At 41.7% G+C, this 15,811-nt stretch overlaps 2 protein-coding genes across 5 annotated transcripts; one reads left to right on the top strand and one right to left on the bottom strand.

The window, feature by feature from the left end:
* Positions 1 to 863: 863 nt before the first annotated feature.
* Positions 864 to 7,905, bottom strand: LOC109484081 (vasohibin-1-like). 4 transcript variants are annotated; one of them, XM_019787293.1, is made up of 11 exons: positions 7,823 to 7,905; positions 6,637 to 7,187; positions 5,761 to 5,849; positions 5,130 to 5,186; positions 4,652 to 4,726; positions 4,078 to 4,188; positions 3,172 to 3,232; positions 2,514 to 2,559; positions 2,232 to 2,311; positions 1,690 to 1,773; positions 864 to 966 (listed from the first exon to the last, which is right to left on the bottom strand). In XM_019787293.1, exons 2-11 carry the CDS (start codon positions 6,898 to 6,900, stop codon positions 877 to 879), a joined length of 957 nt encoding a protein of 318 aa, XP_019642852.1. In that variant the 5' UTR covers positions 6,901 to 7,187; positions 7,823 to 7,905; the 3' UTR covers positions 864 to 876. The 4 variants fall into 4 exon arrangements, with proteins under 4 accessions (XP_019642852.1, XP_019642854.1, XP_019642855.1 ...); XM_019787295.1 differs by lacking the exon at positions 3,172 to 3,232 and adding an exon at positions 3,875 to 3,976 and having other exon boundaries at positions 4,119 to 4,188; XM_019787296.1 differs by lacking the exon at positions 3,172 to 3,232 and adding an exon at positions 3,309 to 3,410 and having other exon boundaries at positions 4,119 to 4,188.
* A 404-nt stretch (positions 7,906 to 8,309) lies between these two features.
* Positions 8,310 to 14,954, top strand: LOC109484009 (probable ergosterol biosynthetic protein 28). Its single transcript, XM_019787165.1, has 5 exons — positions 8,310 to 8,449; positions 10,805 to 10,928; positions 11,651 to 11,741; positions 13,940 to 14,058; positions 14,708 to 14,954. The coding sequence occupies exons 2-5, from the start codon at positions 10,805 to 10,807 to the stop codon at positions 14,845 to 14,847; spliced, it is 474 nt and encodes a 157-aa protein (XP_019642724.1). The 5' UTR covers positions 8,310 to 8,449; the 3' UTR covers positions 14,848 to 14,954.
* The last annotated feature ends 857 nt before the right edge of the window (positions 14,955 to 15,811 follow it).

The raw sequence follows: 15,811 nt of genomic DNA, 5'->3' as shown, positions 1-15,811 counted from the left end.
AACTGTAACAACTAGGAAGAAAAGGACTTCCTCAACTGTTGGGGGCAAAACATGAGCATTTTTCAGTTCATTCAGGACCAGAATCAAATTTTTTTTTTTTTTGCAAATCAGAAAAAAACGAAGAGGCGAATCCGAGAACCAACAAATTAAATTGGTGTGGCCTAATGCAACATGTCAAATTTTTTCTGAGATAAATTCACACATTACAAGAGTGTTCAGTTATAGAGTACATAAATTGTTCTCAGAGTTATTTTTGTTCAAACCCCCAAGAAAGAAAATGAAAATATTGTACCCAAATTTAATTGGTGTAAGTTGGGACCAAAGATTTTGATGGTTCAGAATTCTCATTGATAGTTTTCCCACACTATTCAGCTCTACTGTTCAGTGCCAGCTACATGGTTGTCCAGTCTTTTTAAGTTACATGTAGTAATTTATGTATTTGTTTTACAAATGTATCTCAAAATGAAATACAGAAAAGTTGGAGATCCATGTATAAATAATTTCACTTTATTTGAAACAGACAGACAGAAATAAACTCATTTTTACATAAGAATATGTACAAGTGATTGTCTTTACATGCAACCTGAGCATAAAAGAGTAAAAAGAAGGCTAGCCTCTATCAAGTTTCGGGAGGTTGCTGGAAAGAGTAGAATTTGGCCAAATAGAGAGATAACATGCCGGGGAGTTGGTCTGGAATACAGTTTGCAGCAAACTACTCTCTAGCGAACCAACTCCCCTGGCATGTTATCTGTCTATTTGGCCAATTTCTACCCTTCCCAGCCGCCTCCTAAAGCCCGGGAGAGGTATATTATATAAAGGTACAGGCTACCAACCCCCCAGTCTGCATCATATTGGGGTAAAACACTGAATGGGTGTTCAGTTGGGTCTCCCCGGGGTGTCCTTACGCGGAGAAGTAGGAGGAGGTACGAGGGGAGGTCTCTCTGACACCAGGCCACTGGTCTTCATCTATAGGAGCAGAACAGAGTACAATGTATCATTAAATACTAGCTCCTTACACTTGCAGGTTGAAAAAAAGTTGATCCAGTTTAGTTTAAGGAGTCTGCAGCAAATCAGATGGCACCCAAACAAATTACGAACATGTATATGAATTTTTGCCCCAATTGCTAAGCCTCTACCAGGCTTCAGAAGTGGTTTGAAGGAGAAGAAATTGGCCAAATAGACAGATAACATGGCAGGGGAGTTGGTTCGCTAGGTTTAGGAGAACAGTTTGCCTCTCTTTAAGCTTTAGCAGACTGACTCCCCTGGCATGTCCTCTGTTGATTTGGCCAATTTCTACTCCTTCCAGCCACTTCTGAAGCCTGGTAGAGGATACCAACTGCTTCCTATTTACGGTGCTGTTTTCCATACATGTTTCAAAAAAATCCACCCTGCAACCTTTAGCATGGTTGCATATGGCATATTGCATTTCTATAGTCCTTGGGCCACATCATTGTGTCACTACAGCAGGGGGCTAGTCCACTGGTAGTGGTGTGTGTTTAACTCCCATACTCCGTCTCAAATGCTCGAGTGCTAAGCAGAGAAAGCAGTATGGACCATTTTTATAGTCTTTGGTATGACTCGGCCGGGGATCGAACTCACGACCTACCGAATGCAAGGAGAGCACTCTACCCACTTGGCCATTGCACCGGTCAAATACATGTCCCAGGGAAGAAAAACAGTTGTACTCACTTTTGCTCTCACTTCTCTGGAATATTTCTCCACCTCCTTCCTCACCCCGTCCTTGGACAGCTTGGTCATGTTCAGTGTCAGAGCCTGCAGACAGACAGGAGCGGTATGGTATAAGCAATCATTACAACCAAGCAAATGCAATATTTCAATGTTCCCAGTTGTAATTTCCTTCGAAAATCTTTCATGGCGTATTTATTTATATCCGTAAAATATGCATTAGTCCGGTAGCCTCTACCAGTCTTCAGAAGTGGCTGGAAAGAGTAGAAATTAGTCAAATAGACAACATACCCCCCCAAACCAACTTAACTGTCTATTTTACTCTTTCCAGCAGCTCCTAAAACCTGGCAGACACTAGCCATAAGTGTTGTATCAGTGATAAGAAAATGTCACTAATTCTTTCTGTAAAGTGGATTCATTCCTCAAGCTAACCGACATCTATTACACTGCAGTCGTCCCTCAGTAAGACATCTGGAGCTGCATAGTTCCCGTTTAGAACTTTTATTCAGCCTGTTTCTGTTGGTTGACACAGGAAAACGCCTCACCTTCCAGTGGATGCACTCGTAGCTGTGAGGATCGTGGGAAACGGGGTAGCCTATCTTCACCTTCTTCAGGACATGAAAATCTGAAACATAAAAAAAAACAGTTTTCAGCAAATTCTACTCTCCCCTACATAGTAACATATAGTCTAATTTTGAGAGGAGCAAAACCAGGAAGATACTTTTCTCCATCAATTGTATGGCTTTATACTTTTATACATGAGCTTTTCTGTACACGAGACACTGAGGCAACATTATAAAAGAAATGAAACAAGACGTTGGACTTACATCCTTCGTAGGATTCTTCATAATCAAGGACTAAGTCAGATAAACACTGGAACAGAGGAAAACACGATGGTCAGATTTCAGCCATGAAAACGTGATGCATTATGAACTACAGATGTAAAAGCAAAGCAAATGTTTACCTTCGCATATGGTCTGCTCTGTTAATTCTCACTCAAATACAGTCATATATATGGTCAGACAGGAGTCTAAATCCCTCCTATAAAATTGCAACATGATGTAACCCAACACCAGTTTACCATGGTGACAGACATCAACAAATCAGGTCATTGGCCAAGTCAGAGGTTAGTGTTTGGAGAAGAAGAGGAAGAAGAAATGGAGCAAAAACAATATGTTTTCCTTTGGTAAACATAATTAACGCTGAATTAAAATGTCTCGCTATGCCTCACGGATAACAGACCCTCATTTTAACTATAGCCTGGTAATACCAAACCTACATATATTATAGCTGCCAAGTCCTACAGCCTCTCCATAAATAGCTTTTGCAGAGAGGCTGTTGCACTCGGGAGCTATAATAGGTTTGTTAACCAGGCTATTTTAACTAGCTCTCTGAATGTTTGGGTAACAGAAGAATAAGAAACCTGCAGCTGTAGACATGGAAGGCCTTACCTTAAACTCCTGTGGTTTGTACATAAAGTCTTACCTTAAACTCCAGAGGTTTGTACATGAGGTCCTCTCTCCTGCTCATGCCCAGAGCCCCGTACCTGCCCCCACAGTACACCCCCAGCACCACGTGTCTGTGCACCTTAAACTCTAGCACCACGTGTCTGTGCACCTTACCTTAAACTCCAGAGGTTTGTACATGAGATCCTCTCTCCTGCTCATCCCCAGAGCCCCGTACCTGCCCCCACAGTACACCCCCAGCACCACGTGTCTGTGCACCTTACCTTAAACTCTAGCACCACGTGTCTGTGCACCTTACCTTAAACTCCAGCACCACGTGTCTGTGCACCTTACCTTAAACTCCAGAGGTTTGTACATGAGATCCTCTCTCCTGCTCATCCCCAGAGCACCGTACCTGCCGCCACAGTACACCCCCAGCACCACATGTCTGTGCACCTTACCTTAAACTCTAGCACCACGTGTCTGTGCACCTTACCTTAAACTCTAGAGGTTTGTACATGAAGTCTTACCTTAAACTCCAGTGGTTTGTACATGAGGTCCTCTCTCCTGCTCATGCCCAGAGCACCATACCTGCCCCCCACACGTACACCCCCAGAACCACATGTCTGTGCACCTTACCTTAAACTCTAGCACCACGTGTCTGTGCACCTTACCTTAAACTCTAGCACCACGTGTCTGTGCACCTTACCTTAAACTCCAGAGGTTTGTACATGAAGTCTTACCTTAAACTCCAGTGGTTTGTACATGAGGTCCTCTCTCCTGCTCATGCCCAGAGCACCATACCTGCCGCCACAGTACACCCCCAGCACCACGTGTCTGTGCACCTTACCTTAAACTCTAGCACCACGTGTCTGTGCACCTTACCTTAAACTCCAGAGGTTTGTACATGAGGTCCTCTCTCCTGCTCATGCCCAGAGCCCCGTACCTGCCGCCACAGTACACCCCCAGAACCACGTGTCTGTGCACCGTGGAACCAAACTGAGACTTGAAGCTGACGGGAAACCGCTCGACTCCGGGCATGCCGTTGGTCAGATGACTGGTGCGGGGTTAAAGACTACATATTATATGTAAAACCCCAGGACCAACTTTGAAGAAGTGTTTCACGTACAGAGCTGTGAAAGCATGGAATAACCTACCACTTGTTTTGCAGTCCACACGGTCCTTAAGGTCATTCCAGAACGGTCTTTATGAACATTTCCAGCAGTAGCACTTAAATGTGCAATCAGATTGTTTTAAATTAATTGCGTTGTTGTGACTATGATTATGTTGTATGTTGGCATTGTAATATTAGTATTGTGTTGAGTATTGTACATGTATGTGAATTCCAGGATTCAGACTTAGACTAGCAGTGGGCCCTTGGTAATTCGAATATAAGTCTCAAAGTCACATGTACAATTAATGTTCTCAACATCATCAAATGATCAGGATAAGTACTGGCTTTGTTGATACGAATGGCTTCAACTTTTTAAAGCTTGAAACCCTTCCCCTGTGAAGGATACATGCCCAAAATGACCGCCTCCAGACATTTGATGGGTAAGGCTTCTCGTATGATCTCCTTGGCAGAATCTATTAAACTGGAAGAAAAGAGGAGTAAGATCATGAGATGGGTGGGGGGGGGGGTCAAACATGAAATTTCACATTTGTCAATGAATACTAGACTAAGTATTCTATAGTAGATAGCTCTAATGCCAAAACAGTCTCTGAGTTACACATAAACCTAATTATATATATATAGTAATTGTTATCCAGTTAGGCAACAAAATAGCCTATAGCCTGCCACAGATACTGTCATGCCACTAATAGAACCTAGCCTGTGTATACACAAGCTCTCGGCTGGAGGTTTTTTGGGGGGCGGCAACCTAGGGCGGCGGCCGCCAGGAGCGCGATTTAGTCAGGCTATAATAGAACCATGCAACATTTACATAGCACAGTCTGGCTTTTTAAAACATTCTATGTCATTAAGATTGATTTACTTACCCAGTGAGAGGCCGATTTTTCCTGATTTCAAAGAACTGTGTTCCTGTGTGGTTATATCTGGTAGGACAGTCAAGGGGTCTTAGCTTAAGTGAAGGAATGAGTGAATGCCTGAATGAAGGAAGGGAGGAGTGAATGAATGAGTTGATGAATGAAGGAAGGAAAGAGTGAATGAATGAGTTTACGAATGAAGGAGTGAATGAATGAGTTGTACAAATAAAGGATGAATGAAGGAAGGAGTGAATGAAGGAATGAATGACAGGTAAAAGCTGAATTGCATACTCTGTACAATAAAACACTAGCAAAATAGACGTGACGTATTTAATATATACATCAAATGTAATGTCTAAATATGTCACTTCTATTTTACTAGTGTTTTATTACATTTAATTGTCACAGAACACTATAGAGCACCAAGAGAGTCCAAAAAAAAACTTTCCCCCAGGAGGGAGTGAATGAATGAAGGAATGACAACTAAAGGCTGAATTGCATTCTCTTTGCAATGAAATACGAGGAAAATACAAGTGATATATTCTATATACATGTACGTTTAATTGTCAAGATGATGATGATTGTCAAGAAAATAATGGTGCACCAAAAGAGCCTAACATTTTTCCCCCCAGAAGAAGGATACTGTAGATCTGACATGTACTTCTGCACCATCCACAGCCGGTCAGTGATGGGAGTGTTGGTGGGGAACACTGGAACCACCGGCATCGGCACCTGGGAAACGATTAGTATAGATTAGTATAGATCATCAATATCAATAGAATTACCAAGACCGAGGGATCCTTTATATATTTTATAATGAGTGTGAATTTACCCACGCCACTTAATCTAGATAAGATGTGCATCACATCAATGGTGTACGGCATCAATAACAGTTAAAGAGAGTTTTGAGGATCATGATGACATCCCAATTAATGTATGATCCATTGAAAAAAAATCCACTTTTGTAACAGTGTCAAGAATCAAGAACCTCAGTCAAGCAGCTGCAGCTCAGAAAAATATTCAACCTTTTTGTACAACCTGCATGTAGCCTGGATGCCAGACAGTTTCCTGAGGCAATTAGTGGCCTACACAGGCCAGTTCCTCAGTTCCAGGGCGAACATGCCCCAAGGAAATTACACCACAGCCCCCTCAGTTATAATATAGGCCAGCTAACTTTGAGCCTAGAGCGCTATGGGTCTGACATCCAGGCTACATGTATATCCTACCTACCTTAGAGTACCTTTAAGTTTAACGTTAATTGTCTATTAAAAAAAAAAAAAACACTTTTATAAGAGAGTCAAGTATCAAGAACTTCTATTTATGGCATTTTGTACCTACATATAGCCTGGATGCCAGACTGTTTCTAGGGCCAACACATGCCAGTTCCTCAGCTCTTGGGCCAACAACAAGGAAATTATACCACACCCCCCATGGCTAACTTCGGGCCCAGTGACTGCTATAGGTCTGGAATCCAGGCTATGTTGCACCAGTCACCTGACCAATTTAGATAAATACTTACTCTGGGTAGTTCTTTGCTGTTCCTAATTTCTGTGACCATTTTGTTGCCGTCGGGGTGGATTTTGGCGACGTGGTGCCACATCCTCTCCCAGGTCTTGTCGTTCAGCGGAAACCCGCTCTTGTTGACGTAGAAGAGAACCCCGTTCTCCTCACCAACCTCCTCCTCTTCCTCGGCCTGCGATTGGTCGGGATTGCCGATGATCGCACATCTCGGAGACGTCAGGTTTGGCTTCTTCTCATCGGCCATGCCCGAGGTCAGGGCCATGGTGAGGTCACAAAGTTGATAGTTGTTGTTGTTCTTGTTCTTGTTTAACGTCTCATATCTCGCTAGAGCTCGCTCTCTTGGTCAGCTGGTTTACGCTCGGTTCAGTTCAGAGTCAGTTGTCTCTCTAGGTAATTAACTCTTGATGCCTAATGTGCTTGGGTGATGCTGGAAGTGTTTCTAGGAGAACATGTCGAATCGGTGCGCGTGACTCTCGATGTACCGGGAAAGGGCTAAGGATAGCCGGCAGGTTCCAGGAACAGTTGGGTCACGAGCTGCACTTCATTGGCCTGTAACAATTATGTTAGAAGGTTTCAGACTGAGTCTTTGTAATGTCAGCAAAATCACCTGGTCAGTGATTTAATCATGTAATGCTGAAATATCAACTTGTAGTAACAAGTTACTTATATAATATATGTAACGTTAAACATTCATTTAAGAGTAGCTTGTCAAGTGCTATTATCTCAATTAAAAATGGCACGATCATATTACTAGCATATACCGCCTTCCACTTCTAATTTTTCCGTTTTTAATGCATGTTCAGTCCAACGAAACTACGATGGCAAAATGTAAACAAACCACTTCAACCACTGACCGGTATGACCCAGGTTAAGTTTTGAGGCGCTAACAACTCACTGTCAGAAAAAACGATGTTACATTGGGACATCCGTGTCCATAATATCACCAGGGTCCATAATATCGCCACCTTGAGAAATAGTGTGCTGTAAGATATTTTTACTGCAACATACGTTTGGTATGCACTCCTTCACACATCAAATGTAACGTTAACATACCTAGGGTAACGTTATATGGGTATGCTGCGGTAAAAATATCTTCAAGCACACTGTTTCTCAAGGTGGCGATATTATGGACCCTGGTGATATTATGGACACGGATGTTAGACCATATAGGACATTAGCGTTACCTGTCACTGCAGTCAGTAGTTTCAGTTGCGAGCGCGAGTCAAGTAACTCAAACTTCAAAGCGAAGCCAAAGGTTTATTTGTTGCCATGGAAGGTAACATGACACCACTCTCAGTTTGGGGGGTGGTAAGTTTCTTTACTACTCAAAATCACATATAATAAGGACGAAATTGTACATTTTGATTAAGTTAAGATTTTATTCAATGTTTAATTTCTACACTATTTGATTTAAAATTATATATCAGTAAAAATATTTAGTGAACAGAAAAGTTGTTGAAGCTAGCCACCCCCACATGAAGAAATGTGTCGTCCCAAAACCCGGAAGTGAACGTACGATGGTGGTGTGGTGTACGTCACTATATCACTCCGCACGGGGCTCACACAGTTCTTATAACTTTGTATCCATCCACTCTTTCACGGAAAGGAATTGCTCTTGATTCAAATGACTTATTTTGAAGTGCATTCTTCATTCAACGTTACGTTTTCGTATCCTTTTCAAAAGTTCGATATTGTTCGGAAAAGTAGTTCCCGCTAAGGTTGTGAACAGGTCTGATCAGCTGGGCTAGTCTGTGACCGGGGACGTCTTTCTAATATTTGACTGGAACGCTACAAGATCACTCAGGGACAAGGTGAGATACTCGGACAGTTTGTTGCATTTGCATTCCCTCAGAGTTCCCTAAGACAGCTAAAATTATCATATTAGTGTTGTCACTGTTACATCGAATATTGATAGCGTTTTATACGTTACGTTTGGGACCTGTAACTAGTGTAAGTTACATCTGTGTCCATAATATCACCAGGGTCCATAATAATTAATATCGCCACCTTGAGAAACAGTGTGCTTAAAGATATGAACGTGGCTATATACACTCCCGGAGTGTAACGTTATATAAAATCTATTTGTCTTTTATATACACTCCCGGAGTGTATATAAAATCTATTTGTCTTTTATATACACTCCGGGAGTGTATATAAAATCTATTTGTCTTTTATATACACTCCGGGAGTGTATATAAAATCTATTTGTCTTTTATATACACTCCGGGTGTGTATATAAGATCTATTTGTCTTTTATATACACTCCCGGAAAGTTGATAGGGCATTCGAATGATCTGTCGCCGGTGCGAAGACCGCGCGATCGGCTGTGTTATCCGGAGTCACCAAAGGGACCGGGGCGAACCCCGGGTTGGTCTTGGTCTGATAAATGCACGCCAGACCGTGAGGTCGGCGCTTCTTCCGCATGTATTAGCTCTAGAATTACCACAGTTATCCATGTAGGATGTGACGATCAAAGGAACCATAACTGATTTAATGAGCCATTCGCAGTTTCACTGAGACAGTTTAAACTTGCACGTGCATGGCTTAAACTTTGAGACAAGCCTATGACTACTGGCAGGATCAACCAGGTAGCGAGGACGCCAGGGGCGCGCGACCGGTCTCGCCGCCGCCGCCGGGAGCGGAGGGTCCCGGGCCCCGCGCAAGCGGGGCGGGGCGGTCCGCTCGACCGAACTTCGGTGGAGATTTCCGTGTTGTTTTCTGATTTTCATCATCCAATAAGATAAACTTGAAGACCGAGGTTTAAACTTGGTGCCCCTGAATCCTCAAACACTCACAAAAACCCAAGTTTTGGGCCTACCAAGGAGGCTAGTATTTCGGAGTGTATATAAAATCTATTTGTCTTTTATATACACACCGGGAGTGTATATAGCCACGGCGTAAAGATATTTTTACTGCAACATACTTTTGGTATGCACACTCCTTCACACATCAAATGTACATACTTAAGGGTTTGTTGCAGTAAAAATATCTTTAAGCACACTATTTCTCAAGGTGGCGATATTATGGACCCTGGTGATATTATGGACCCTGGTGGACACAGATGTAGACCCATGTTTGACTCGAACGCTACAAGATCACTCAGGACAAGGTGAGATACTTAAAGACCGTTTGTTGCATTGGTATACCCTGACACTGCGTATGATGTCAGTGTTACAAAGTGTCTTGATTGCATTTTATACATGAAAAATTTAGGACCTGTAGTCCCATGTTTTTAGTGATCAAGATCTCACATTTCAACATGCACGTTTGTCGTCCAAAGGTACTATGTTGTAAAATGGCAATTTGGCCAGTTTAACGTTATACACGTAACGTTAGCAATAGCACCGTGTTCCAATTTTGCTTGAAATATTGAGAATACAGAAGCTGTAGCGTGGAGTTATGTGTCAAATTGAATGGTCTACCCAGCTGTCTGAAGATTAAATAAATAGATAACGTTAAATAAATAACGGATAAATATAATATTATTCAGCCATATAGATTATATGGGCGAAGTCAATCCTTGCGTCTTTGGATCTGGAAACACTACTAGTAGTTAATAGTAGTACATGTACTAGTATTAACGGCCGTTACTGTGAATGTCATTCAGCACCAAGGACAGGGCCATGACGCCTAAGCCAATTTCACAGCACCGGGTAGACTTTATGATATAGAGAACATTTTCCTTTTGATTACTCAAACTCATTGCCAGCATTAAACTTCAGTTCTTGAGTTACTAACTTTTATTACACATACCAGCAGGCAAACCGGACCCTCTATAGCCGGCCAACTCCCCTGGCCAGCTACATTCTTTTTAGGCAAATTTCTACAATTCATTCATGATTCAGCCTGCAAAGGAGTCTGGTGGAGACTAATAAAACTTCAAATATCAGAGTTATCAACCAAGAATTGAGGTATTCAAAAACTCGTATTTCCCCAGAACTATCGTAGACTGGAACTCGTTGCTACCAAGAACAGTTGGGGCATCATCACTAGAAAACTTTAAACAACTCCTGCAATCAAATGTGCAAAGATTGAGCGTAACAAGCCGTTCGGTGTGATATAGCCAGCTGCTGCCGCGCCGCGTGCCTGCGAAGCTGGTGTGTTACGCCGAAGGGCGGTTTTACAGGCTATACCGATACAGAACTGTAACTTTGACTCCTGTCCAGATGTTGGCCACTCTACGCGGCTGGTTGGCTGTGGTGGCAGTCATGGCGTTCGGCAACACTCTGCAGTGCTTCAGGAACCACGACTTCCTGGCCGAGCGACTCTACACAGGGACACCTGAGCTCGGTAACTTGCCATTCTCTATGTGGCTATTATTGTTGTAGTCCCGTGTACAGAGCATAGTGGTGGTGCCCATCTCCATTTCTGTAGCCCTTGGGCCACACAGTTGTGCAAGCACTACAGCAGGGGGCTAGCCTGCCGGTAGTGTGGTGTTTTTGACTTTCCCATACTCTTTCTCATAGATGCAGAGAAAGCAGTACATGTATTTACCTTTTTTAAAGTCTGTGGTATGACCCGGCCGGGGTTTGAACTCACGACCTCCCGGTTACAAAGCACTCTATCCAATTGAGGTATTGCACCAGTTATGCAGACCATTATTGTAGTGGTTAATGGTATATAGCCACACTAGATGCTGCACATGGCCACAACATCAGACATTGAGTGCTACACTCATTGTTCAAGGCGGAATGATGCATATCAATAATAAATGGGAGCAAATTATTCCTACAATTGAATATACACACTGAATCTGAAACTCATTTGCTATGTATTGGCAAAAAGTATGACTGAAGCATGTTTTATTTTTCATAGCAAGAACGTTAGTATGTGTGATGGTAATGTTTTTTGCTGAGTAACGTTTATATATAAAATGTGTTAACCCCTAGCTTGTAAAAGTTGATCCCAAACGTGCCATAAGACATAATTAGGCTACGTCCCAATTTTTTTTAGCATTTACATAGAAGATTGCATGTAATAAAAACTTACCTATACGATGCTCTGTCCTGAAGTAAACGGACTGCAGGCGCGACTGTTTGGCATGTGGACTCTGCTGGCTGCTGTAGTCAGGCTGTACTGTGCTCTAGACATCACCAACAAATCGTAAGTATAGATTAGAATAGATTCCTTTGGCCGGGTAGGAACAGCCTTTGCAGTTCCAGTTTAGGCCACACCAATTTAATTTCTCGGTTAACGGATTTTCTTAGAAAAATAATGGAGCGGGCGGGCGAAAAAAAATAAAATAAAAACAGGCCTAGGCATCCTATTTTGGCCCAAAATGGTACGATAGGAGCCATGAAGTCAACACACCAGGCTGGTTCAAAATTTAAACAATGAATTTTGAACTTTTAATGATACCGTTGCATTGAAAGATAGAATAACTTCAACAACTGGGATGAAAAGGACTGTTTTCAACTGTTCAGGGCAAAATATGAGCATTTTGCAGTTGATTCAGAATTTTTATTTTTATTTGCAAATGAGAAAAAAATGAAGCGGGCGAATCCGTTAACCAAGAAATTAAATTGGTGTGGCCTTAGGCTGCTCTTTCCTTTCAATGCACTGACATCCCAGGCTTTCAGGGGATGGTCTAGAACTCTGTCGTTGTACATCAGTTGCTTCTGTTTCACGTGTTTGTCCAGTCAAACTGGACGATTATTCCACCAAATGACCACTCTATTGGCTCTGCAATAAGACTGGAGGTCACCCTTCCAAATTCTGCATTTCTGCCGTCTGTTTTTCCTGTAATATTTGGCATCTGCTGGCAATGATACAAGTCATTACACGGGCAGATTCAGCTGGTAAAGGCTTAGTACAGGCGTAATACAAGATACTAGTAAGTAAATTAAAATCTTGGATGAAGAGCGTATCCTGCAATAAAAGGAATAAATTATACAGTTACAATTAAACTACTAGTAGTTAAACTACTACGATTGTACAGTTCAATATACACTAGAAAGCAATACAATGTAAGGGAACTAAAGCCTGAATAAAAGTCAATCATAAAACTAGCAGCAATGTGTGGATGACATGACTTAACATCCGTGTCCATAATATCACCAGGGTCCATAATATCGCCACCTTGAGAAATAGTGTGCTTTAAGATATTTTTACTGCAACATACTTTTGGTATGCACTCCTGCACACCTCAAATGTACATAACTAGGGTATGTTGCAGTAAAAATATCTTAAAGCACACTATTTCTCAAGGTGGCGATATTATGGACCCTGGTGATATTATGGACACGGATGTTACCATCTTTTTAATCAATCAAGTCAAATTTTATTCGGTAAGGTTCTCGCGGGCAAATACCCGAATTTCGTCCTTAGGCCACACCAATTTAATTTGTTGGTTAACGGATTCGCCCGCTTCATTTTTTTTCTGATTTGCAAATAAAAATAAAAATTCAGAATCGACTGCAAAATGCTCATATTTTGCCCTGAACAGTTGAAAACAGTCCTTTTCATCCTAGTTGTTACAGTTATTCCATCTTTCAATGCAATGGTATCATTAAAAGTTCAAAATTCATTGTTCAAATTTTGAACCAGCCTGGTGTGTTGACTTCATGGCTCCTATACCGTACCATTTTGGGTCATAATAGCATGCCTAGGCCTGTTTTTATTTTTATTTTTTTTTCGCCCGCCCGCTCCATTATTTTTCTAGAAAAATCCGTTAACCAAGAAATTAAATTGGTGTGGCCTTATTACATAGTACATAGAGCATTAAAATAATGATTTGTGACACTCTTCATTGTACACATGAAACAACATAGGCAAATACACTTAAGACATATTCGAAGACGATTACACAATTAAAATCTATGCACAATATGCAGTTAGGCCACACCGACTTAATTTTATGGATGACATCCACGCGCGCATTGATTTTCGCCTGTCGGCCTAAAGTAAAAAAAAAAAAAAATTACGTCTTCCGAGGCTCTGGCTTGGCTCTAGGCCTGGGTAGTCCATGGTAGTTAGCGACAATACGGAGGCGAGCACTCAGGCTATCGAATTCGAAGCTTCACGATCGTCGACTCAAGAACTCAGTACATATGTACAGTGCCGATTCATAAATTCCGCAAAAAGTCAGCATGTGCCAGCTTGCCGTATATGTCGTTAAGTACTTCCGCGAATTCACAATACCAGCTTTGTATTCCTGTGGTTTAATAGCATTTTTATTTTTGGCCTGAATTTTTTTTTATTCGCCCGCGCGCACTAGTTTGGGGGTCTTCAGAGGATGTCATCCATAAAATTAAATTGGTGTGGCCTTATCACGCAGGATGTTCACCTTTGCTGTTCTGCAGGCTTTACTACATCACCATGTCGTCCTTTGTTCTTGCCCTCGGCCACTTCCTACTGGAGACATTCGTGTACCAGACAGCCGCTCTTGACATCGGCGTCATCACCCCCATCATAGTTTCAGGTAAATGTTCATCATGGGATTCTTCAGAAAATCGGAAACATCTTCTAGGCTGTGAATTCAACCTACTTGATAAAGACAAACATGGAATAGGTTATGGTACATGTATAATCTATAAGATGTATAGAATATAACTTAACATCCAAATTACTATAAAGGCTAGTATATGTCTTCGATATTGTGTTACAATCAGGTTAGTACATATACAATGATTTTCTCGTACATGTATATGTTGTCCAGAGCTTTTGTTTTTTTTTATTGAAATTGCAACGATACACAGGTCACCCAATGTTGCTTTTCATCTAAAATGGATGGTTGCTTTTCTGCTGACTGTAGTTGATCTTGCTTGATGTATGTCCTAATATGTATGTGAAGGTTAGACATCCAGGTAATAATAGCCTGTGTTACACAAGCTCTCGGCCAGAGGTTAATGACCCCTACCCCAAGATGTGGCAACTTTGGGGCGGCCGGCCGCCAGGAGCGCGATTAGTCAGGCTAAGGTAATAAGATACGCCAAAAAACAGCTACTCAGGCAACTGGATGTGAACGGAAAAGGTTAGACGTTTCGTCAGTGACACTGGAGAATTGTCAGAAAGGCAGGTTTGTAAGCATGAACTATTGATTGATATGCAAATATGCCCTACCTGCCCAGGAGTGTCGCTGGTGCTGATGGTAGTGGGACTGTGGTACCTGGAGCCGGCCGGCAGCGACCAGCGGTACCAGGACAGAGATGTCGACACGAAACTCCTCCTGGAACAAGAGATGCTCAGGGCCAGGAAGAAGCGCACATGACGCCATTCTCATATATCTACATGTCAGGAAACAATACTAGTTGTAAAATAGTGATTTTGACATCAGCGAATGACAACTATCTACATCTACATCTACATAATACAGGACAAAGTAACTAATATATGTAACTATGGCAAAATATGAGCATTTTGCAGTTGATTCTGAATTTTTATTTGCAAATCAGAAAAAAATGAAGCGGGCGAATCCGTTAACCAAGAAATTAAATTGGTATGGCCTTAGTGCCATGATAAACTTTCATGCACAGGTGCTGGTCAATTGATATGTGCAGTTCAATGGGTATGAGTTTTGATACAATGCAGCGTGTAAAATACCTGGTTGCCCCGGGCAACCAAATTCTACTTGGGGCAACCTATTTTTGAACCTAGCTACCTGAATTTTAAGAACCCCCCCCCCCAAAAAAAAGTCATGCCCACTTGGCTTGCACCACAATATCCCGCAGATGCTTTTTAATTTTAGGTATCAATGACTATTACATGTACTAGTATCAGTTAACTAAAGGCTGTTAGAAATATTGTCAAATCCTAGGTATATGTATGTAACATGACTTAATTTGAGGAAAGTAGTAACTTATTATTATAGGTGGGGCAACCTAAAATTCTGATGGGCAACCTAATTTTTGCCGTTCAAAAAAGTATTTTGTACACTGCAATGTAGTAGTCATAGGTGAAGGTCTAGGCTACATACTATTTATGTAACAAAGTGGAAAGTACTGTAGTGGAACTGTAGCAATTTCATTACATCGAAACATTTGTAATATTTCTATCAGCCCTGTTTAATGCAGGTCATATACCACAATACTGACTTGCCTATATCTACAATGGTCCTTTCAGATATGGTATTGTCTCGTAACTATACTGGGGAGATCAGATTATTACATACAAGAAAGTTAATAGAACACAGACAACCGTTTGCAAGCAGTGGATCAGCAAGGAATGACTCAGGC

The sequence above is a fragment of the Branchiostoma belcheri genome, unplaced genomic scaffold (genome assembly GCF_001625305.1).
Source record: "Branchiostoma belcheri isolate BF01 breed outbred unplaced genomic scaffold, Haploidv18h27 scaffold68, whole genome shotgun sequence".
NCBI classification, from domain to species: Eukaryota; Metazoa; Chordata; class Leptocardii; order Amphioxiformes; family Branchiostomatidae; genus Branchiostoma; species Branchiostoma belcheri.
Note: the sequence above shows the minus strand (reverse complement) of the source record. Positions and strands in the feature narration are given on the sequence as shown.

What these genes read in the sequence shown, in the direction of transcription:
- LOC109484081 (XM_019787292.1), bottom strand. Translation starts at nt 6,900, where the DNA reads ATGGCCCTGACCTCGGGCATGGCCGATGAGAAGAAGCCAAACCTGACG. An exon ending in ACAAACCTCTGGAGTTTAAG is followed by an intron (nt 2,560 to 4,016) that starts GTAAGGTGCACA and finishes CCTCTGTTCCAG; the next exon opens with TGTTTATCTGACTTAGTCCT. An exon ending in TGAAGAATCCTACGAAGGAT is followed by an intron (nt 2,312 to 2,513) that starts GTAAGTCCAACG and finishes TTTATGTTTCAG; the next exon opens with ATTTTCATGTCCTGAAGAAG.
- LOC109484009 (XM_019787165.1), top strand. Translation starts at nt 10,805, where the DNA reads ATGTTGGCCACTCTACGCGGCTGGTTGGCTGTGGTGGCAGTCATGGCG. An exon ending in CACAGGGACACCTGAGCTCG is followed by an intron (nt 10,929 to 11,650) that starts GTAACTTGCCAT and finishes TCTGTCCTGAAG; the next exon opens with TAAACGGACTGCAGGCGCGA. An exon ending in CACCCCCATCATAGTTTCAG is followed by an intron (nt 14,059 to 14,707) that starts GTAAATGTTCAT and finishes CTACCTGCCCAG; the next exon opens with GAGTGTCGCTGGTGCTGATG.